Here is a 23,052-nt window from a genome sequence, read left to right as displayed (position 1 = left end):
ATGTTTTATAGAGATGAATGTTTCGGAACCTTTGAACGCTTTGACGGATTCCTCTGTGGGGAGGGAAATCTAAGGGAATATTTATCGGGGTAGCAGTTTGGTTGAAGTCAACTTCTTTTTCTCACTCGTCTTGCACTCGTAGCTTTTTTCATCTTTTATAACGTATTTATATATACTATGTATACGTTTCCGTGTGTAAAGGTACAGTTTTAACTACGTTTTCATACTTAGCAAAGTCCTTTAGCTTCGAGCCGATAGTGCGGCTCTTTTTTTCCCTTTCTGTATTCTTCGCACGGTTACCATCTAGGTTATACCGCTTCTCTTATCGCGATAATAGTACTATAATGTTTTTTTTTTTTTATTTTGGAGTATATGTCTCTCTATCTCTACAAGTATGCATATGTTATCTCGTGTAACTGCGAAGAAATTGTTGTTGCACTTAATTGTGTTAGCAGCCTCTAGGGTGAGCTATTGCGTGCGTTGCTTCCGCAGGAAGACAACGACTCCCTGGCGTACACGAACAGTTCTTTTCAATATTACCATTACTAATAATAATCAACGCTATCAATAGTATCCGCTAAGAGAAGGCACCTCGGTAGCATATGAATTGATTTTTGACCACTGATTCGCTATCAGCATTAGACTCTACTGTCACCTTCGAGCACTACAGTTATATCTACCGTTGAATCGCGTAAGAACTATCACCCATATATCGTTACTCAGTCTTTATTCGCTTCTAGATAATATAATATCGAACTGTGCTAAGCAACTATACATTATATATTGACCTTTGTCAATGTTGAAGTATCGTCGAATGACGGTTACTTCAGTCATAGCATAATAATCTCGATAACGTTAAATATAGCAATGATAAATGCATGCTCATCTACGATTAGTACTGTATGTGTTTCTTTTTTATATTTATATATATATACGAAAGTACGACACGGTCAATATTGGATTCAGTCTATATTTGGTAATAGTTGTTTTCACGTGATTTTTTTACCTATCGGTTTTTGAGTGCCGCAAGTGTCATAACTTGAACATAGGCATTGTGTGTTTGTAACCGATAAGGATATAGACGTTTCGCACAGATTACGGAAAACGGTACGACATTTCTAGACCCAGCGGCTGCGTGCGAGCAGATTTTCAATGCGATTAGGTTCGTTTACTGATCTGTTACCGAGAGCTGTATTCCTGCCAGCGTGTTCTTGTGTACGTGTCTGTTGCGTCTAGACTACACAAAAACTAGACGGCCGGGGAGGTGACCTCTCGATATTTACTAAGTTCTTTAATCTTAAAAGTTTTCGCAGTACAGATGATCACTTCATGAAAACTATATTTATTATCTTCGATTATAAGGCTGAATTTCGTGAGCAACCTACTAACAGCAAGCTATTCACTCTCGACAAATTATCTGTCAATAGAATTCGCCTAACACCCAGCGTGAACCAAGCAACTGAGCGTTTTGTATGGTAGCAATCATACTAATCCTTGTAAATCGTTTACTGATAAAGTAAATGAGCCTGTGGAAAATGTAAGATGTACGCGATGAATTCCTAATGTGTACTTTGTCCATAAAAGACGGGTTATGTTGGTGTCATCGTCGTCTGCTCTACTTCTTCGGCTATCAGTATTATTATCTTTGCTATAGCTTATAGTTGTGCATACCCAGGTGACCGAAAATTACCAACACAGTCGGAGCTGGCGACTTCGCTAATGGTAAACAAAAGAGGAAGGCGAGCTCTTGTCCAACGAAAAGTGTGTCACTCACCGAGAGCGGCTGACTCACGGATATCTCTATCTAGCTATCACTTAGAACAGTGCACGACTGCTTCGAAAGGAAGATCGAGGAACATTCGATCGCATCTGAAATCCCTGCGTATCCCCTTCCGCCCCACCAGGCGGCGTTGTCTGAACCGTTGCGAGAAACGCGATTATTGTTAATCTGTTATAGAAACGAGTGTTTAACACATTTCGTTCAGATCCTGTCTGCGACTTCTGACCTCTTTCCTGCCAATGACGAAAGCCGCCCGTTCAACGTGTGGTAGTTGCTTATACTAATGGTTAGCTTTTCTCGTCTGTATATTGTCATTTGTTCGCTGCAATCATCTCTACCGTATTCACAAATGTTGGACTCACATACACTAAGAGCACCCAAGGCCCGCGCGCACTGACTAACAGATTGCCCCTGCTCAACCGGCGATTTATACCTGCTGTAGACGAGAAGGCAACAAGTCAGGACGTTGTAGCTATCAGGTTAGCGCATACCGGCGCGGATATGCTCATCCGATCCGCCGAAAGATATACCAAATCGATCTCAGACCGAGATCCGATCTCTACGCCATCCATCATACGGATTACAGCACTTATAGTGCTCCGATCGGCGGTATGGGCGAGCCGACCAACGCTTAAGTACCATGTTAGAATATAGCCGTTCTGTTGGCTGATATAGACACATGCGCTCAAGGTGTCTGTACTCTCCTGTAATTCTCTTTTTATAATGATGTCTATACTTCCGGTGTCAGAACCGAATTCTTAATTTATAGTTGCTCTCATTGATACTGTGGATTTGGAAGTTTCGAGTTGTTCTCGCATCTGTCGTCTACTCGGTGACAGTCTGTACGGCGTTGGTGTTGTTGTTGATGCTGTTAGCCCCCAGTGGACACTTCTCCGGAACGCCTGGGCTGGTCGAAATGTAGGGAAAGTCCCCGATCACGGATCCTGGATGCATGGGCGTGGAAACTGGCGAGGAAAATGGAGATGAATTAGGTGATGGTGTCGTTGGTGTTGAGAGAAAGCCGGAACTCTTCATTGATTTGATGGCCGAGTGAATACGGAAGTGCACGAGTGACTCTAACAGATAGTCATGATATTGACTTCGGGACATGTCAAGGTACTCGCGAGACTTTTCGAACTGGTTCTGCTTAAGGAAGAGGTAGCCGAGTTCAGCGGCAGCAAACGGGGGCAGGTACGTATCGTCCTTAATCTGGGCTTCGCTGTTGGGGCAATGAAACACACAAGCGAAAAGAAGACGCGGCGAGTGAAAACCGTATCGAAGCTTATGATGCCTTGTTACTCTGTTTCAAGAGACAGTTTTCTAACATAAGTCGATCAATAAACTCTGGTGTATAGTTTTAGCACCAATTGTTTGTCTATAAACCGACCCAATGCAAAATGGTACAAAGCTTTTGCCAGTCGAAATATTCGTTTATCTTTTTAGAGGATAAAAAGGATGGCTTCGCAGGTTTAACGTTTTCTATACTTCCGAGCCAAAAAGCCAATCAGCAAGTTAGACGAATCCTCGTTTTTTTTCAACTGTGTTGGGTTAATCCGTTCAACGAGGATTCACCAAACACATATAATCCATGTAAATACTTACTACTCAAGGACCTCCTTGAAGCACTCTTCGGCCTGCAGGTTGTGTCCCATATAACGCATACAGACACCTTTCAGGAGTACCGCAAGACAGTAGTCGTCGATATAGTTCTCCTCAGTATCTGCAAACAAAGAAAAAGAATAAAAAATTCCCGCCAAATATTGTATCCGTTTGTGTATGTATGCATACACTTTTACTCGAAATCGTCACTGTATAGTGGTTTCATCAGCTTAATCATCTTCGACGACGACGACAACACTTACGGCATCACCTAATCCCTAACCGCCTACACCTTTATTGTCACTGGTTACTTAATTGGGCGTCTAATTTTGACTTTTTCCTTTGGCCGGCTGGAGGCGCAGACCAACTTTCAGTAGCATTATGCCTTTACGTCCTTTAGAGCCATTATCAGCCCTGGAAGTCATCGTTATTGCGATGAAACGCACTTCTGTAAGCGTCGTTGTCCAGTCCACCAGACCATCTACTCCGCTCTCGAAAAGTGTTCAGACCCAGTTTAGTCTGAGCTCCCAGACCGGTCGCTACTCTAGATGAAAATGTTACGACTTTTTCGATGAGGTTTTTTGCTAGAAACAGCAATATCATAGCAGACCCATTAGGCAGCGAAGTTTCACCTCGCTTTGGCGAGCGCAAGCCTTTTGGTTCTGCCGTTCTAATCACATAGATCCACTAGCGCCACTGTGGCCGGATATATAAGGAAACAACGCAGCAGCGCTTTAGTAGCAAGAGCGAGTGGTTTCACTCGCGGAAACAGAGGAATAAGGTGGGTGTCTATGTAGGACGGAGCCATGTGTTGCTTCCAGAACTCTTACTTCTGTTACAACGACGTTATCAATAAGTGCATCTGGAATCCACCACTACCGGAGGCCAAGCGAGGGTTTTAACGATGCAGCTGCTAACTACCGTGTTTAATTTGCTACGGTGATGCTATGAGTCGAGGAAAGGACATTGGCTGATGTAAATACCTAGGATAGATCGGATCATGACTAGTGCATCCAAGTACAGAGTTCAGAATGGCAGATTAATAGTAAGAAGTGTGTACACGCATAAACAAGTATATATTGTTGATATTTCAATTTAGTCAGTCATTAAAAAATACCACTATGTGTTGCTTATTACTTGTCTTTTTACAGTCTCGTATCTATGTTGCAAACGCATGTTGTTCTTAAAAAATTGAAAAAGTGCGCCGATCCGTTAAAATCGGGTGTAAATTAATAGAAAAAAAAAAAGTATTTGGGAACTATTATAAACTGATCCTTATATCGAAAGCCCATCTGGTTGACTTTAAGAAATAAACAGTGATTTTGTGAGAGACCTGGTTATGTCCGCTGTTTTTGTGGGCACACGAGGTCGCTTCCAGCAGACGTCTGGAGTTTTAAATCTGGTATTGTCGTAAAGTGTTGCTTCAGACGGCTGGCTTCCAGCACTTAAAAAAAAAACGTGTTCAAGTCAGGTTTCGAACCCACATCACATCAGACGTCTCTAAGCTTAGTAAGCGAGCTTCTTGCCGTTTCATTATGGGGATAGGCCACTTGAAACACCCAGCTATAATCAAAAGAAACACTCACCCATTTTGTATAGATAACTATGCCTATTCAATATTCCCAGTCTTACCTTTTAGCTGTTTGACACGAGGCAATTCAGCTTCGATATTTCCGAGAATGCTGAGGAGAAGTTGTCCGTTTTTGCCTATCATAGGGAAGCTGTTCCACGTGTACATCAACTCCTGCAACAGTGTACGAACACAAAGCAGCAAGCAGAAAAGAGCAAGCATATGAGAACGAAGTGTTAAGCAGAACTAAATGTGAGCTACCCTACTTATCCGAAATTCCGCGTCAAACGATTGCTGTTCCTTTTCTATTAGGTGTGCAGTCTCCCCAAGTGAAAATCGATCTGAAACTAGCCGGAACAGCCATTATAAGCTAAATAAAACCGATCAGCCTACGGAGAACATCTACAAGTAAATACGTATAATTTAAGCGACAGCCTGAAAAATAGGAAAACAACTGACACGTTTTTGCACCTGAATATTTGTTCTGTTATGTTACTTATTTACCTATAGAGGATATTACATTTAATCAATTATGTGACTATTTAAAACAATTTAAATGTTTCAATCGAAGAGACGAGGCCAGCTTAGGTAGATGTTAGCAAATCCCCGTTAACAAACGAGGTAGGTCAACACAGATGCCTGAATTGCCCCCCAGATGTTAGACGAAGCGTATGCATGTCGAAAGTGATGTTCTCAAGAAATTTTCTCTGACCTTTCTGAGCGAATCTCGCTAAATTTTGTTTTTACTATGACATAAAGATTTCTAATGCGAGTTACCGTTGTATTTCGTTCTCTTTTTCCGCTTCTGATCGCCTGCCAGTGCGGTTATTCAGTTTAACGCGAACCAAACTCCCAAGATTAGTACAGGCTTAAGGTGGACGTCTAAGGAAAGATCAAAGGCGACACAGAAGCGGGCTAACCGAAAGAAACTGTGAGCACCAGCTGAGAGCAAAGTATAGCTTGCATATATACACTCTTTAATATTCACATATACGAACACTCCTTACATATAGCACACGAAAGCGGAGAAGCTAATGCTATGCTATGAACTTTGTACATCCGTTCTCTCTGGTTCACCACCATAACCGCCAACTCGTCTGCTGAACTGGGCTGGGCCGCAGGTCTGGTGGAGTGGGCAGCGTGTTCTCGACCTATTTGCAAGGTACGTCAGCCGAAAGAGCTAAATTAGAGAGCATGAAAGTATGGCACTATACCGAGAGTACGCTGTGGCGCTCCACTTTTCCCTTGCGTAACAGAAAGAATGTATGTATTAGTAAAACTCTAAGGTGTTCAAATGCATTTGAAAACACTTGCTGCAGTTTCTGTGGCTGCCGCTACTGCTGGTTCCAGCAGGCATTCATCTAGTAACAGTGACGTTTCCAAAGCCGCTCTGTTTAGCGGCGCACGTACTCTTCGCACAATAATAAAGAAGATTCAGCTAAGCAACTCAACGATCATGATGATTAGATACGATTGTTTGATAAATATGTAATCTAGTTGTTTCTTAAAGTCGCCCGGATTTTTACTTCGAAAATAATGAGCCACTTGTGAAATGAAATTAATAATTTTCGGCGCGCAAAAATCGAGATGCGACCGAGATCTAACTAAAATCCGCTCTAACAAAAAGTACGACATTCGATGTTTGCATAGGAGAACACCGCCAGCGTTTTTGCACTAGTGATTACGAAGTATAAACGTAACCTTTAAACTGTGTTTCGTGCCACTTCGCTGTTCAAGATTATCATTAAATAGGTGTGTACACGTATGTGTGCCTGTAATATACGCATTAACACTTGCAAAGATATCATTGGCTGTACGTACGATAGCAGGTAACAAAAGCCGGTTTCCTTGCTCGATAAATTTCTCCGATTTCTTGCATACAAACTTCTCGATCGGGATTGATTTGCCGGCAATGCGTTGTTTAAGAGCGGGCACGGCACGCATGTTAGCTACCACTTCGTCGAGCAATTCTGGTCGATTTTCTTCGATCATCTTCTGATAGAGACAGCAGGCGCGTATGTACTGATAGCATGCCTTGGACCAACGACAGCCATCCAGCAGGATGTCCGCGGTCCTAATGGCGTCATCCCACGCACCCTTGTACCTGAAAATCGTCGTAGAAATGTAACGATTGGTTACTTGCATAGAAGACCACCAGTATGACCTCCAGACACATGAGTGCTTCTTGTTCTGACAATGTGAAGATTGTATTTGGAGGAGCAAAAGAGGGTGATATGGTCTTCGTTCACTCAGATAGTCTCTTCGAGAGGGATTTGTGCGTACTAAACCTTATTTGTGGACACCTAACTGTGTACAGCGAAATTAGCGCCATATTAAATATGAAGTCGATGCCCTTTCATTAGCACTATTAATTAGCTAGTATGATAGAATCAAGTGCTCTTGTGGTGTCGACTGTAAGGTTTATTTAGGACCCGCAAAGTATACTTATGAATGTGATATTGTTGCCGCCGTCTACAAACAGCATTACTCGTCTTAGTTTTTCTATTTGCGTCTATACACAAATGACGTCCTTTTGCTCGGAAAACTACTTATTACTTAGACGTCGAAGGACGTAAATCTTCGTACGACATATTCCTTTGAAATACTGAGTGGCCATATCGTGAGTAAAAACTCGTACTGCGTACACTGAGTCTATGCCATCTTCTGGTATAACTAGGCACGTCTAACTTGATATCAGTGGGAATCTATGAAATTTTTGTATGCTTCACCCTGCCATTCTTCGTTTTGCCGTTTAAAGGTGCAGTCATCAGAACGTCGCCGAATACGTGATGGATTTTCTCAGCTGCGTTGCACTCACATGCAGCGACTGTGTACGACGGATTTACGTACAAACAGAACAAGTGTTTGTTTTGCCTTATCAGTTTGCGATTTACGCTTGATCGTAAACAACGGTAGACGCGACGGTGACAAGATAGGCCTGTGTAACTTCACCCTAAAGTGGCATAGTGGCGTTATTATTTTTCTCTTGCTTCGACCACGCGTCGGAGATAAGGTAACATATTAGCACGATTTGTATATTACGGGTTATATGGGTCGAAATCCAAGCCAGTTGCTTCGCTGACATCATTTTCTCTTCTAATCCAACTTCCCCTTTCCGCCTTTATTACTTTCCAGTGTAACTTGATGTCCAATTGGGGGTCTAGGGACAACAGACATTGTGCCAATGGAAAACAGCCGAAGCCGCTTAGGTAGACACAAATAAAGAGCAACATTAATTAATTACAATATCCTAAAGAGATTCTTATGTTAAGTTGTCTCTGGCAATTCAACATTATTCTAATAATTGCATAATAATAATAATAATATGCAAACAAATACACCCCCAGTAGTGTCATTACCAATTATTAAATAATTATCGTAAATATGATAGGGAAATCTGCCCAGGGTATAAATACGAACTGCTCAATATGCATGATAGTGGAGGATACGAAAGGAAGTTTCTTGTGCACGGCAAACATTTCGGTTAATTATTAGGTGCCAGAATATGGTTGGCCCGATTCAAAACAAGATCATTTATTCAAAGAGTACTTCTACCGGAAAGCGTTCTGTAAATGTATGCCCACTTATGTATTGGTCGGCACTTAGTCACCGTGTTAGCCCTATGAGTGACATCTTACCGAACCCTAATAGATGAAAAACCGAGCCTTGGACAATTTTTCACGGGACGGCCCACGAATTTGAAACATCAGTGTTCACTTCCTATCTCCGATAATGACCTAAATCAATGTTATATTTGCTACGCATGGGGCAAAAGACCCCTATGTGTTTACTGTACACGAACAACAATCTACCCGACCGCAAATTTCTATAAATTTATCCTCTAACCTGCACAGTGTTCCAAGCTATAACGACCAACGGCGCTAGAAAAAACAAGGCAGGACTCACGTAAAGCACCACAGCTGTTCCCAATAGCAAATATAGTGAAAAGGAATCCATTCGTTTTGGGCGGCGATTGCATTCCTGTATTCTTGGATCGCGTTGTCGATGTCTCCCCGAACTTGGTATTGCCTGGCTTGGAAAAACATCGATAGCACGCCGTTTGGGTACTTCTTTAAAAGTCCGGTCACCAATTCCTGAGAAAGGTCGAGATCGCCGTCACCAAGTCCTATAAAGGGTCAACAATGGAAAAACAAAGGTCAACAGATGAGCAAAATACACAAAAACTGGGCCTGAATGGCCGTTACCACGTGATTTGTGTCCGAGAAACCTTACGAATATCACCATTTATGCATAACATTCACTAACCTTTTACCTATAAAGAGTCATGATCAGTTCTTGATTCATACATTTCACGCACGTGATTTTTACTATGCATGCAACTGGCCTTTATCCAAGACTATCATGCTAACTTTTCTGTTATAATCTAAAGCGGGTTTACTTGCTTAATCTAAACCCGAATGTTGGGTTACTCTGTTGCAGCTACTTTTGTTTCACTATTAGTTCCTTTTTTGTTGCAGCTCTTCCATCAGCTTGCTACAGGAAACCCATTGACCCGAGTCATCGAGTTGCACAGGGAAAATCATTATATATAATATTGTTGGGAAATTTGAATAAGTAAAGGTTTTAGCCAAAAAAAAATACTTGTTTGCGCTGCTTTATTTGAGGAATTTAATAATATTGCAGTGATAATTCCGCTATTTGCTTTGACTGTTCAGTTTTTTTTAATTCAGGTATCCCACGATTGTCTTCTAGTTACTTAAGATCTTGTAGCAGGTGCTCCATACCTTTGTGTCAATTAGACCATATATCCATTGCAATTAACCCATCATCTCACTTGTTACGCCTTCGTCGTTATTTCGCTATCCTAGGCTGAAACAGATTTTCTTTTTCGGAATGATACCAGGCCAGTTGAGAAATCAATCGATGTGGGAACATTACTATTCTCTAGAAAGCTTTAATCGTACATGAAAGAGACCCCACATTTAGTTTCTTTCAGGAAATCAAAAAGACCTCTTTTTTTTTTGTTTTTTCGAAAATACGAAAACAAAAAAGCTAACAACACATACAATGCTATGCTAACAAGTTAGCACTTGTTGTTGAGAAACTTTGTTCAAAATGATTGTTTTTTCGGTTTGAATCAGAATATATAGAAGCGTGTTTTACATTTTTTTTTTAACATAAACGTGATATTTCTCAGACATGACGCTTTCACCGTGACTTTTACCTGGCAAAAGTCTATACAGAAAAAAATCCAAATAAAAAAATAGGTCATTCATATACACAGAGACTCACTAATTGAGGAGTATAAGGTAGTTCACTATTATGATTATTAGTATTATTACATCGTATTCTATCATGCCATAATTCTCTCTAATAAAGCCTTCAAAAGCTACAGGCTTTTGCCAATTCAAGATATAATAAGCCGCGAATATAGTACAAAACGTACTATATGTCCGTATATTGACCAAATGCATTTGGGTAGCAGCATGAGCACGGCCCAACCATTCAAGATCGAGACCATATACCCTTGAAAACGTGGGTAAAACCTAAGAAAGGCTGACGCGAAATTCCGGAAGTTAAGGCAACTTGGTCCTGGTAGGCATTTTCGAGGAATGCGGTTCAGTGTGTATCCTGAACTAACTAACTCACTCGCGGGCTAGCGGTCCGCCTATCATTCGGCTACGGTAACGTAGACAGGAGGGCGGCGAGCATCAAGGAACACCCCTTGAGAGGCGATGCAGTGAAGGCCGAGCCAGCGCCAGCCAGAGAAAACTATTATAATGCCCATAAAACATTTTCAAAAAGGGGTAGACTCAAGAGCAATAGACATATAGAGAAAAAAAACGAACGACGGAGAGAACCTGTGTACGAGAAGCTGGAATATCAACTGCTGACTGTCCAGTTCATTCTGCTGATGGCGATGATCTCCTCAAAAATATTCAAAAGTAGGACCCATTCAAAAGCACGGATACTTCTACGCACGATCCCTTAGGTTAAAAAATAAGACGAGCTGAATTCTCTGATCTTAAGTCTCCTTCTTTGTTCAGTGCGTTTATACCTGTCACGGTTTAAACACTGTTTAATCTCGTACATAGCAATCCTACTATTTGTCATTGCTGAATTCCGTTGATTTACTATTATGTGCGTAGCTATAAGCTGGCTTAGCTGCCCGTATTTTGCTCTATCAGAGTCGCCAACCCAATACATTGGGATGCAAATATGGCTACATATTTCGTATCAGTACCAGCATGCTTTCAGGAGATTCCACCAGGCATCTAATTTTTGAACAAGAATCGCACCCTTTTCAAAACCCCGTGATGCTAATCTGAACGTTTCGAGTCTTACGTTTGGCACCGCCGTTCGGCGTCCCAAAGATGGCTGGTTTCCAGCTGTGTTTCTGCTCTTGGAGTATATCTCTGATTCGAACCTAGGCCACTAATGATCCTTTAATCAGTGGCCAAATTCGTTGCTCTTTAAGCTATCACGGGAACCTGGCGCTAATCTGTCACACTCAAAGCAAATGTGCTCACTGCCCTTTCATAGCTCACTATGGTAGCCTTACAAAACCGATGTACCGCCGCCCGTTGAGGACAGACGAGACCTAGTTCCTCATCTATGTGGGCCAAGGAACGCATACCAGATAACGACAAACAGTCGCGCAGACGCCTCCTCGTTCGCCCATTTGCTGATGTAGAGCTTTCATCAAAATTGAGTTGGAGAAGATGGCTAGGAATCTGGGAGGTGGAATAAAGAAACGATGATCAAAACGTGCACAATATTCATGATGCATAGCTCTGCTTTAAGCACTGTCTGCAGTTGACTTCTGTCTCTCGGACAATCATGTTCGTTTGGCTACGACTGCAAATGCCTCCGCAGCTACTCAGTGAAGTTTTCTGTATTTTCATCTGTGCTATTGTTACAGATCGTGCGGTAGCGTTGGCTTCAAGCTGCTCCGGTGGTGCCTGGTAGTCCAAGATGGGACAAGATTGGCGACGATGGCAGGCATCTGCGCAAGCGGATGCTGAATAGCAAGCCGGCAAATTCCGGGTCAAACTTAGGATGTGCGAGAAGAAAAACGGGCTGCCAAGCCACGCGGAGAAGGGCCCGTAGAAAGAAGCTGAACTTAGCACGAAGTTCGGCAGCTGGCACAGTACCGACTGAGCCAAAGTGAACAACGTCCCACACGAGGAATACCTAACCTAAGCAAGAGAACGCCAAAACGCCAGCCGGTCTCCGTGAAACACAAAACGACGAGTCTCTTTAGATTAACAGCTGCTGCAGCTGCCACCGCCCCTACCACCACGACTGACTCAACCCCAGCTACTAATACCACTGTTCCTGTGGCCGCGAAAATTGGGTCTATGGCTGCGCTTGAACGGATTCATCTATATATATATACGACGGATCTATATATATATATATAGATATACGTACTTCTATACACGTCTGATACGTGCGTTTGATCCCTAAGGCTTCTCCCGATGCCTTTGCTTACCGCTATGCTTTTCGAACCCTAAAAAGCTCAAAAACCAAGCCGCAAGCAGCTAGGAGATTTGCAAGCGTAGATATAATGGTTAGCTAGTTAGCTACAGCATGTCGGAAGACTTCAGTTGAACGAATAGGTCATATTGCCGCGAACACCTGTGTTGTTGGTGCCTCGGAAGCGAAAATGCCATGCAGAACAGGCAACTACCTCTCAAAACTACAATTTTTTACGTTGTAAAATATCGGCACGTGCCGCTGTCAGTTTTGTGCTTCGGAGATAGCTGTCGTACGGAATGCGATCGGCAAGTCGACTGAGCAGGCAGCTGGCTGTTTGCCTCAGCGGCGGCAAAAAAACAGAAGTAAATGCTAGAAGTAGCAGGTGTCCTCATACTTTTCTGGGCTCGAGCAAAGAGACAGGAATCGTCGGAACTGGTATGATTGTGCCCATGGTTTAAGTACACACTCATAGACGCAAGTGGAACTGCCGTAAGAACACGGCAGGCTTGAACAGGATTGCCTTGTAAGGCAACGCAGGACGGCGGGGATGCAGCGAACTAATTGTTGGGGTTGAAAAACATTTAGAGAGACAAATCAGGGCCAGGAGGCGAAATGAGCGCAAGAGAGCGTTCTTCAGTACAGTCTGCATGAACAAGGCCGCATGTCGTAGAGATGCTACAGGGTAAGCGGGAAGAAAGATGGAGCAAATGCGGGCGAACAGCCTTACAGAATTCCGAACACCCAACATCAGATAACAGACATGCATCGCTATTGTTCTAAAGTGAGTTCGGAGATACGCCCTTGGAGCGGTTCTGCATAACTACAGCTTGTCATAAAAAGCGTCCAAGGTAATACCACAAGCGCAAATATGTATAGATATAGGAAGGAAAAATATGGAAATAGGCAGGCTGCGGCTCGCTAACAGCGAGGACAGAGATTTGCATCGTGCAGGTAACTGGTAAGCCAAAGAAGGCCGAGATTACAGTAGATTTGGTATTTGCTTTGACGGATCGACAGTGTAAGTTACCGCACCAATCAATCGAGCAAGGGGCATGCCATGGCCAGAATAAATCTCTACCTAAAACTGTGGCTGCTTGTTAAGTAAATGCTGCATTTCTTTAACGTAGAAGATTTGAAGGAACTTGGGAGGTAGCGAAATCGATAGGGGCTTCGAGAGCCAAGAAATGCGCTTGTAGCGTTTATGGCGGTCTATTATCCATACCCTGGCCTTTTTCTTGCAGTGCCTAGAATCTTCGCCTTCGGTGCAAATGCTGTGTTTACGCCACAGTGGACGTAGAAAGCAGATCGGTATCTAACTAAAAATGGTCGACTTCAAGAAGGGATAAAAAGCATAATCTCATCTAGACTATGTCAATTACATTGTTGCGTCTTATTTAAATTTTCAATATTAATCTACCTGTAAGCGGAACAGACCGATTACATGAACTAATAAATGAGCTATCGTATATGAAACCGTAATTGCTTACATCAATAAAATGAGATACTACACTGAACTGCACCGCGTCAACGTCACACAGAGCACAAGCTGTCTTCGTGCGGAAAGATGATAACGTTTCAGGATGCGGTGACTAGCCACACGATAGTGGCGCTAATATTCATGCATAATTTATAGGATGCACGATAGCGTATGCATCGGATAGGCCAGAGTGTAGCGCAAACGTACAGCTAACAAAAATAGAACTGGCGCTTCTGTTCGACCACGAAGTCTAGCCCCGCCGTTCATTTCACACCATGAAAGCTTTCCCAACTTCATATATTTTTTATGCCGTTTTCGGTTAATATTTAATCTATTCGATTTTGAAATCTTCTTGCTCGACTGAAAAAATATACGTGATACGCTAAACGAGGCAATCAATGCTCAAAAATAGAAAACTTCAATTAACCTTATAAACACTATAAAATTTTGTCCCTTGCTTTAGATGTAGTAGCTTCATGCAATTTTTTTTTTAACTGTGACTATTTCTGCTGGTACACGTTTTCTATTCATTTGTTCTAATCCTTTCTTCTTAATACTCCGAGAAAGTCTACTCTTAGGCGTATTGCCTCTGTAGCAATACAACACTTTCAACCCACACATGGTAGGCATGATCGATATCATTCTGATAATCGTTGTTGTCAGATTATTTTGATCGGGGTCGATCCTCCGAAGTTTTCGCACCCGTTCCACTTGGCATCTGCTTCGGAGTACATTTATGCATTAACTCAACGTCAACCGTTAAACGTTTCGCTGCAATAGCTGTCTTTGCCATTCACCTATTGTCTGACCCCCGTCGGACCATTGATACTCCTACTCTCAACATTCCTTTCATCTGCCTTTGTCCTTAACAAAAGGCGACCAACCGACCATCGGCCGAATCGAAAAGGTCCTTAGCCTTTGTGCATCACTGTAGCCATTCATTGTATCCGCGCAGCCCGTCAGCTAACGACTTCAGCCAAAATAACCGCCAGCCACTAGCAACGACAAGCTACTAACAACAAGCAACCTGCAACGAAAACCGCGAAAAAGCACATACGCCTACTGATCACTTTGTCGTTCGAGTGTGCACTCGTCTTTAAGCGAGGAACTGGCTTCGCCGTCATTCCGGCTGCTACTGCTGCATTGTTTGTCATCGTGGGCGTCGTTATATGTCCGTAGTCGAGAACCCGGGGAATGGAAAATGGGCACAATAATGATAGCGATATCGCCTATGCTAAGTCGAATCGAGTGGAGCTAACTTGGCGGTGTGGGGGGGCGATTCGTATCTTTAGAGGTAGATCCGGGAAACGACGAAAACATCTGGCCTAGCCCGAACGATAGGGGAAAACTCAGCATCCGAACAATGGCGCGTTGGAGACATCTCGAAGAAGAAAACAGGAATATAGGACGTCACAATCAAATAGACTGGGACATGCCGATTAGGTAGGGGCAGCTAAGGACGTTGGAGTATGCAATCGAAAACATCCGGGCGAAGCGCTAGCGATGATGGTTACATCTTGAGGGATGTGGATGGTTGTCAAGTTGTTGTTTTTTAATTTACTCATTCTAATATTCTACGACGAAAAGGATCTGCTCAGATCCGGCTCACGTGTGATGGCGATAGAGAAAACATCAAATGTTGCGCGGCGTCTGCTAAACGTGAGAAGAAGTTTTAGACAATAGGAATAATTCCTGCTGCGTATATTATTATGTTATTACGTTACTTTGTTAGCTTTCTCCTTTTGTATATTGCATAGGCAAGAATGTGAAAGGTATAAGTATACGTACCGAGGATAAAAAGGATGAAAGTATGGTAGGTAATTAGGACAATACTACAAAGAGGACCGCGCAACGTGTCCCATTGGCGGCAACCGATCTCGAGCTCTTGTAGTCCGAGTTGCTTATTCCCTGAGAAGCCGATGAACTCTAGCAGCTTCAGAATACGTGTTGGCAGCTGAGAAATCATCTGAAATGTGCCACAATGGCAAAGCAAAAGAAATGACAGGACACATTTTATTAGAAGTCGATGGGTATGGGAAAAATTAAGTAGAAATTACTAAATTTCTACTTAAATCAAATTGAAAGAAAAAAATGGCCACCTGTTAACCCTTGGTTGTATAATAGATCGTAAATACAATAGGCTGACTACACTATGGGTATATCGCGTTAAATTAACTCTGATAGGTTCTCAGTAAAGTGTTTGTCACGTCCATAGTTCTTATTTTCATTTACTTAACGGTGAAGTTACCTATCTCGTATAAGTATCTTGGAATTTATTAGCCAAACAGATCGCCTCGTTGTTTGATTATAACTTAACGATTCTTATCATTCATAAGCAATAGCAGTTCGGCAATCCTGCGCACTGCTAGCCAAGGTAGCGACGGAAAAACATCAAACAATGGAGCTGCTATGCTCGACGTTTATCTATGCTACTTATTCATAGCTCTTTGCCATGCACGCACTTATCAGATGTAATCTCTGTTTGTCACTAAATTTTACAGGGGCATCCGCAGGATATTTGTTGCCAAGGGGACAGAATGCTTACAGCCTACTGGTACTGCCTATGCAGCCAAGCAGCTGCCAATACTTTCTCAGCATCATTCGACTTCTCACGCGATGAAAATTTGTCCTGTTACTACTATTACGGTACCGCAGGAGAGGTGATCGACAGAGCACGACAGAGATAGACAAGGTAACGAAAAGGTCAAAGAATATGTTCGAAGTTTCGGCATGCCTGTTGTGACGCCGAATACAACATGCTTTCATCATAGGAATGAAGTGATATCGACTACACCACAGCGGCTTTCGAGTCCACGAAGGCTCAGTAAAGTATCGTAGAAAAAGGCAAAAGGAATTTCGGGAACGGAGGCGACGACGGTGAGTGTTCTGTGAGAGAACATGTGCGATACGTACTTGCTTTCGTTCCTCAACTCTGTCTCCATGACCGTAGTAGAAACGCCTGAACGCCACTGTCGCGTCAATGCATGTTACAAATGAAGTGATGAAGTAGCGGCCGAGGCAACGTCTAGAACAACCGTAGTAGCAATAGAGACACGCCCTTTTCGCCTTTTCAGCATCATGACTGACATAGTGTGTACGTATCATCTGCCTTATGTTGGTGCCCAGCTCGGGAAAACAGTAGCGGGTAAGCTCTAAGGCAAAGTGTCGGCGATTTGTGTCAATCACCGGTGACGGCTTGGTTTTCTCATTCAGCTACTTTAACTTGCCTGACCGTTTACCTGATGCACAATGCAACTGGCTTTGTTGTCTTGTTGTATTTGAGCGAGGAATGAAGCCAAATTAACGGCGTAAACTCGTCAGCTCACGAATGTTAGCTAACGGTTGGCTATAGCCGAGACGAGAGGGTGGCGGCAATTGATTTGTTTTGTTGAGTTCCTCTTTCGGCCGCCCGTCATGACGTGCTATAAGAGTTGATGATGCTGGTGAGTGCTGGCGATGTACTAGTGGCATACATAACGATCGGTACTTAGAATATTAAGCTTACCAAGCTTGCGAATACATCGCAACCTAACATTGACGTACAGTAATATGGCGAAAGTCAGCATCGACGACGCTCTGTGACGCTCAATCGACGTTGTCGCCACCGATTCCGCCCAGCGATAGCGAATATCTTTTTTCTTCTTTACCATGTAGCATAAGAGGTAGTCAACGAACACAGACATACATTGGTGAGAGAGAGAGAGTCGGACATGCGGATCGTAGGAAAACAAAGGCGAACAATAGGCTTCTACGGTTGCTGCTGGTGTCGGCAAAGACTGCGCCATTACCATTGAGAGCCGTCACTCGTTGTTCCCATCGGAGCTGGCTGAGAGCTTGTCGTCGACACTGATCACGTCTTCAATATTGTGATGCCTATCGTAAGAGTATTGGCATCACTTCCGCTTTGTTCTACCCGTATGTTTGCCATAAGGAGCGTTTTTAGTAGGAGCACAAGAATCATCGACAAAGGACACAATACTTACAATAGGAAGAGTAGCAGCTGGTTGTCGTTCTTCGGAACTGCTTTACGCGCGCTTTTAACCGGATAATATTGCACGAATGAAAATTGGACTGATGGACCTCGAGAGAGTGAGTTGGAACGGCTGCACTCGAAAACGATTCCGATTAAAGTCTCGTTCAGTATAGAAGAAAATTCGCTAGGGTAACGTGCGGCGTAGAGATGCAACGATAAAACAAAAACAAACAAGCAAAGAAAGGACGATCTGGAAGGACTCAGGCTAGTCACGAAGCGCCATTGTGCGTCAACACCGTGATCATTTTCTTGTAGGCAGTATCGTTGCTACACGACGACCCTAGGCAGGAATTAAGGGAAGACCGTTTTAAGGCAGTTGCCTGTAACGATTGACGGAGCGCACGGAAATACAATGGCGTGGGGGACGTGCTTTTCCGTTATTTATGGCTTGTTGTAGTTGTTTCACGTTCAGGAGAAGGTCTAACATCTGGGAACGAAGCAGACAAGTGCCAATTGTAAAGGGGTAAATCAACCAGCAACAAACGCCGGATAGAAACGCACGTTGGGGTCGACGTATTATTACAATAACACGTAGATGCTACATGTATCAATGCTATATGAAGATGCGCACAGATTTGCATCTTATGCGGATCAAGCCATGAACACTTGATAATTAGCTGTTTAGATAAAGAGTGGAAGTCATTTCTATGGGCTACGAGGCATTTAAACATTTTTTTGAGCTACATCTTTTGTGCTTTTCAAGCTACTCACCATCTATCTATCTATCTACTAATCATACTAGCATAGAATTACGTGTCTACACTACTATAATATAATATATATGTATCTTTAACGATTTAGAACCGAATTTACGTAGACATCATTATCGAAACAGGACACAACGGTACATTAAGTCATGTTCTGGATTTCGTGACAGTGGCAGTATCTCAAAATACAAAAACTTTCTCGTTCATTAAGCGACATCGTCAAGTACTGCGAAGTTCCGTGTACGCGCATGAACATATATATATATACATTTAAGCTAATTATACAATTTGATTCAACATTATGTTTTCATATAATATGAGTTACGACGTCGTTCTAAATCGCTAATTATACAATTAGTGAGCCATCACGGTTCGGGTATACTTTATACTACGCAAATATATCGATATTCAACAGAATGATACTAGTAAATTAATAAGTTGTTAGCGTTTTTTTGCATATCTGCTAGCAAAAGTGTTAGTACCGATGTGTCCTAATTATCGCACAGGATCTTAAGTGATTTAAGGATAAGGATCATAAGTGATTTACACAGTTGCAGTAATCGCCCAGTAAAATGCGATTGAATCTAGTTAAATTTAAAGTCCGCCATCGATAACAATCCCTCTGTGTTGCAATATCGTCGCCGTAACGACCGTGACTGAACACTTTATCACTCAGGCCATTTTAGTCCACCGCACAAATATTCCGCCGACTGCCGACTTGAAAATATCGCAGATCGTACGTGACGCTTACGGATTTCACCCCCCCCCCCCCCTCCCTCTCTCTCTCTCTCTCTCTCTTTGCTTGTTTATAATCCCTGCCACTTGGTCGCAGTTAGCGTGAAATGTCTTCTAATACTGTACTATCCCTCTCTTCTTTTTAGAAAATAACGCCGTCACGACATCATTACACCCCGAATTATTTTTGGCACCTGTCGACGATGAAGAATGACGGTACATTTCATGCAAGCGATTTATCATATCTCACAAGTATCCCGGAGGTAGGTAGAGAAAACTGTGCCGTCATAGCATGCTGTCATAGTCGTGTCAGACGACGAGCAAAAATCTATTAGGAGCCAGTGACTATATGAGTAAGCTGGACACTGTGAACGAGTCCTGCGAAATTCTCTACTCTGCTGTGTTTTGCTCTTGGATTTCTGTCATTTCCTTGTCCTCTCCGGGAAAACTGTCAGAGCTTTCCGATTCCAAAGCACATCGTAATTTAGCCGGATACTCTAAATCCGACAGCAATCTCTGAGGGATATAGAATCGGTTATTATCAGCTCATCAGAGGTCAGCGTGCTAGGATAAACAAGAATCGCAAGATTTGTGTGAAACCACAGTAAGCAAGCAAAACAGACATAGCAGAAAGAAACAGCTTTTACTTCCAGCTAACAGCGTTCAACCTCTTCCTAAGTCGTAAGTCATCAAACTTTTTTAGTAGCATTAGGCCCTATAAGTTCTGGAGAAATGCTAGTGTCCGCCCTTTACGATGTAATTAACCCATTTCAAAAAGAACTGAGTGACTCTGACAGAAATCACCCAAAATCTACACAGCTTCGGGGTGTTCTACAAAAAAGGAAAATCAACAAAACCAATACGCCCACTACGTTGATACTGATTCCTAATATCAAACAGTCAGTTCATATAGGAATACAACAGCGAATAGCGAAACAACTAGCCATAACTACTGCTTTGTTTTGTACCTTAACAATTGAGAACGCGCCGCTTAGAGAAAAATTTATTTTTATTTATCTTAGACTTTGTTGCCCAAGCGATTTATGATGTAAGCGTATAATAATTTGACCCTTGTTATATTCGCGAGTATTCTGAGTAACTGTTCGCTAAGTTTCTAATCGCTTCAAACCATGACATCGAGCTTACGGGGACGTCGATCGGGACACCGAAGTGACTTCAAACACAGCACGACAAGTCCGCGCATTTGTTACGCGCATAAATAGCATAAACAAACTACTCTCGGGGTGTCATCGATGTTGACAATCTGTCACCCCGCAATTTATTAGCACTAGAAGCGCTGCTTTTAAGGTTGCTATGCCCTCTTGTTAGTATTATGAGCTCTTGACTAATAAAAAGGCCTAGCGTCGCGCGACAATCAAGATAATTTGCCGCGAAATATCATTTAGGTCGTTATTTAATCCTGTAACAGTCGAAAGTGCCTTGTTTTCGATTTCACATATCTATTTTGACGTCTTGTTCACAGTGTATCTAGCTGGCAGCGTTTTGAGGTCCGTTCAGGATAATCCAGCGTTACACCCTGACACGTTTGGCACGTTTATGCCTAAGAAATAGGGGATTCGCAAACACGCGTTCGGGAACTTACCAGATTGAAGGCTCCAACTCCCATATGGACGCCGCTCTCGAAGTGCCGTTTCTCACGGGAATCCTCCCAACTTCGCGTTGCCAGCATTTGCATACACTCCCTATAATTAATATAGCAGTAATGCAAGTAATACATGAATACGTGATATTTTTTAATAAAGCTTATACTAGTCGCTTATTTGCCGGAGTGTCGAAACAAGAATCGATTATCTTTAAGTCAAAATTGAAGCAAAAACGTACTTTATAGTTTGAAACAATGTTAATAAATATGAGCCATTCTTATCGATAACACCTTGTCATTTCTCTGTTAAAACCATAATGCTATCATTATAGAGATAACCCCTGTGGTAAAAAATTTTGCCAAGTGATTCTTGCACTTTTCCATTGAAAAGAGACCAATGCAATTCGGAAAGTTCTGCAGAGATTGAAACAGATAATAGTCTAATGACTCAAGATCCGGGCTATACCGCGGAGGGGTCAAAATTTTCCACCTAAGTTCTCTCAACCTTTTTCACCTAGCTAAACATGTATATGGCCTGACATTACTATGCTAGAAAACAACACCTCCTATGTTCGTTAGTTCCGATTGATTTTTTTCAACGGTTTGTTGTCATTTGTGCTACACTAGATACTGTTGGCATACGGCTCAGATGCAGTCGAATATCTTTTCCGTCCCATATCAGCCTTTGTAATCCTGTCGACCCGATCCCACAGTTCGTGCTAGCAGACAAAACTGCTTATCTTGTTGCTTTTGCAACATGGCCTTTTGGCATTGTACACAGACTTATCAGAAGTAATCAGGAATTTCTGCACAGGTCGCTGGCCGGGCCCTCTATTTGCGCCGACATTCAACCATGTTTACGCTTGTTTTTTTTTTTTATCTTTCTCTGGATAGTCCGTGCACTCACTCAGAACAACCTACTCAAATTCCATCGGACTTGCTCCATTGTCAGTCGTACGCCGCCGTTATTATAGGCTTGCAAACCGGTCTTTGAGACGTGAGTCCTCTAACGAGCTTTTCCAAGTACTCCCCAGATCCCACCAGCCCAAAGCGATTTAGCAGACAACAGCAGCAGCAGCAGCAGCGAACTCTCTTCTCCAGAAACAAAAGACGATGACACTGTTCGACGCAATAGCGAGGCTGCCTCTAAGTTTCACATTCTGCAGTGCAACGAACGACGTTAAGAACAACAGCAGCGGCCCGACCGTTTTCTGTTTCCTGCAACGCTGCATCTACAAGTGGTCGTACGAGAGTGAACTATTATGTCTGTAACGGAAGCGATGCCGAATGGCGGATTTTAGCAGGCGAATCCTGTCATCGACAAAAAAATGGCGGATTATGCCCGGCCCTGCGCTTTGTGACATGGTCAGTAGCAGTCAAAAGCCACTGCTACGTATCTCCCGGTGTCCGCCTAATTGCAGGGAAATCTCAAGCAACATAATGGATCTTCACTCAACGCCTATGTAGGTTAGGGGACATCGAGCAGCAGAATAGCGCTTTTTTCGATGCCCACTCAGGTTGTGGCGAAATCAGACCTATTGGAGGGAGGTAGAAGAACCTAGATCTACTAGCTGCTGTGCTATCCCAACTTCTGACCCAACCAGAAAAACTTATGATAACGATCAAGAGTAGCTAAACAAGCTGAGCTCAGAAGACGAGGCGGCGGCGGCGGTGTATGTGCGAATGCACTGCAGTAATCCACAGTGCCGAAGAACGTTGCTCTAGAATTGTCCCAGGTTGAGGTAAACAGAACTTAAGCCATGGATACTGCCTAATAATTATGTTTTTAATTAGCTTTCGAGCTAGTCCATCCAGTTTCCATGTTTTGGCGAGTCGCTCTGTTCACAAGCTTGAGCTTGGCCGCTAAATCATTTCTTATCCATTAATTAGGTGCGACGTTCTTCAAGGAATGGATCGTATACATGTATGCTTTTTTCGTACCGCCGTTCCATGTCTGTTTGGCAACAGTAGACAAGCACAAGCATATCCGAGCATAAATACTTGAGGTAGTAGCTCTTTGTGAGGAAAACTACTTTTAAGGCATTACCAGGGTTATCGTTTCGTGCTGTGTAGACCTGCCTGCAGCTCGTCGGAGTGCCGTTCTC

General features: G+C 42.8%; 1 protein-coding gene and 1 long non-coding RNA gene across 4 annotated transcripts in view; one reads left to right on the top strand and one right to left on the bottom strand.

Moving 5' to 3' along the window:
• Positions 1–710: 710 nt before the first annotated feature.
• LOC111271883 (tetratricopeptide repeat protein 39B) overlaps positions 711–23,052 on the bottom strand; it is a 61,351-nt gene continuing 39,009 nt past the window's right edge. Inside the window, exons 6-12 of the mRNA XM_086973091.1 lie at positions 20,948–21,047; positions 15,658–15,835; positions 8,856–9,075; positions 6,771–7,053; positions 5,012–5,123; positions 3,383–3,500; positions 711–2,999 (exon numbers count right to left, since the gene is read on the bottom strand). Of these exons, the coding sequence (XP_086829217.1) occupies positions 2,606–2,999; positions 3,383–3,500; positions 5,012–5,123; positions 6,771–7,053; positions 8,856–9,075; positions 15,658–15,835; positions 20,948–21,047 (1,405 nt within the window). The 3' untranslated portion in view covers positions 711–2,605. The remainder of the gene's footprint in view (positions 3,000–3,382; positions 3,501–5,011; positions 5,124–6,770; positions 7,054–8,855; positions 9,076–15,657; positions 15,836–20,947; positions 21,048–23,052) is intronic.
• LOC111271885 (uncharacterized) lies at positions 5,747–21,235 on the top strand. 3 transcript variants are annotated; one of them, XR_002687194.2, is made up of 6 exons: positions 5,747–5,880; positions 6,071–6,111; positions 7,708–7,962; positions 16,371–16,746; positions 19,491–19,607; positions 20,828–21,235. It is a non-coding gene; the product is annotated as an uncharacterized LOC111271885 (long non-coding RNA). The 3 variants fall into 3 exon arrangements; XR_015315520.1 differs by having other exon boundaries at positions 5,747–6,111; XR_002687195.2 differs by lacking the exons at positions 5,747–5,880; positions 6,071–6,111; positions 7,708–7,962 and adding an exon at positions 11,863–13,074.

This window comes from Varroa jacobsoni, unplaced genomic scaffold (assembly GCF_002532875.2).
Source record: "Varroa jacobsoni isolate VJ856 unplaced genomic scaffold, vjacob_1.0 contig01214, whole genome shotgun sequence".
In the NCBI taxonomy this organism is placed as follows: domain Eukaryota; kingdom Metazoa; phylum Arthropoda; class Arachnida; order Mesostigmata; family Varroidae; genus Varroa; species Varroa jacobsoni.
This window is presented reverse-complemented; position numbering and strand designations above follow the sequence as displayed.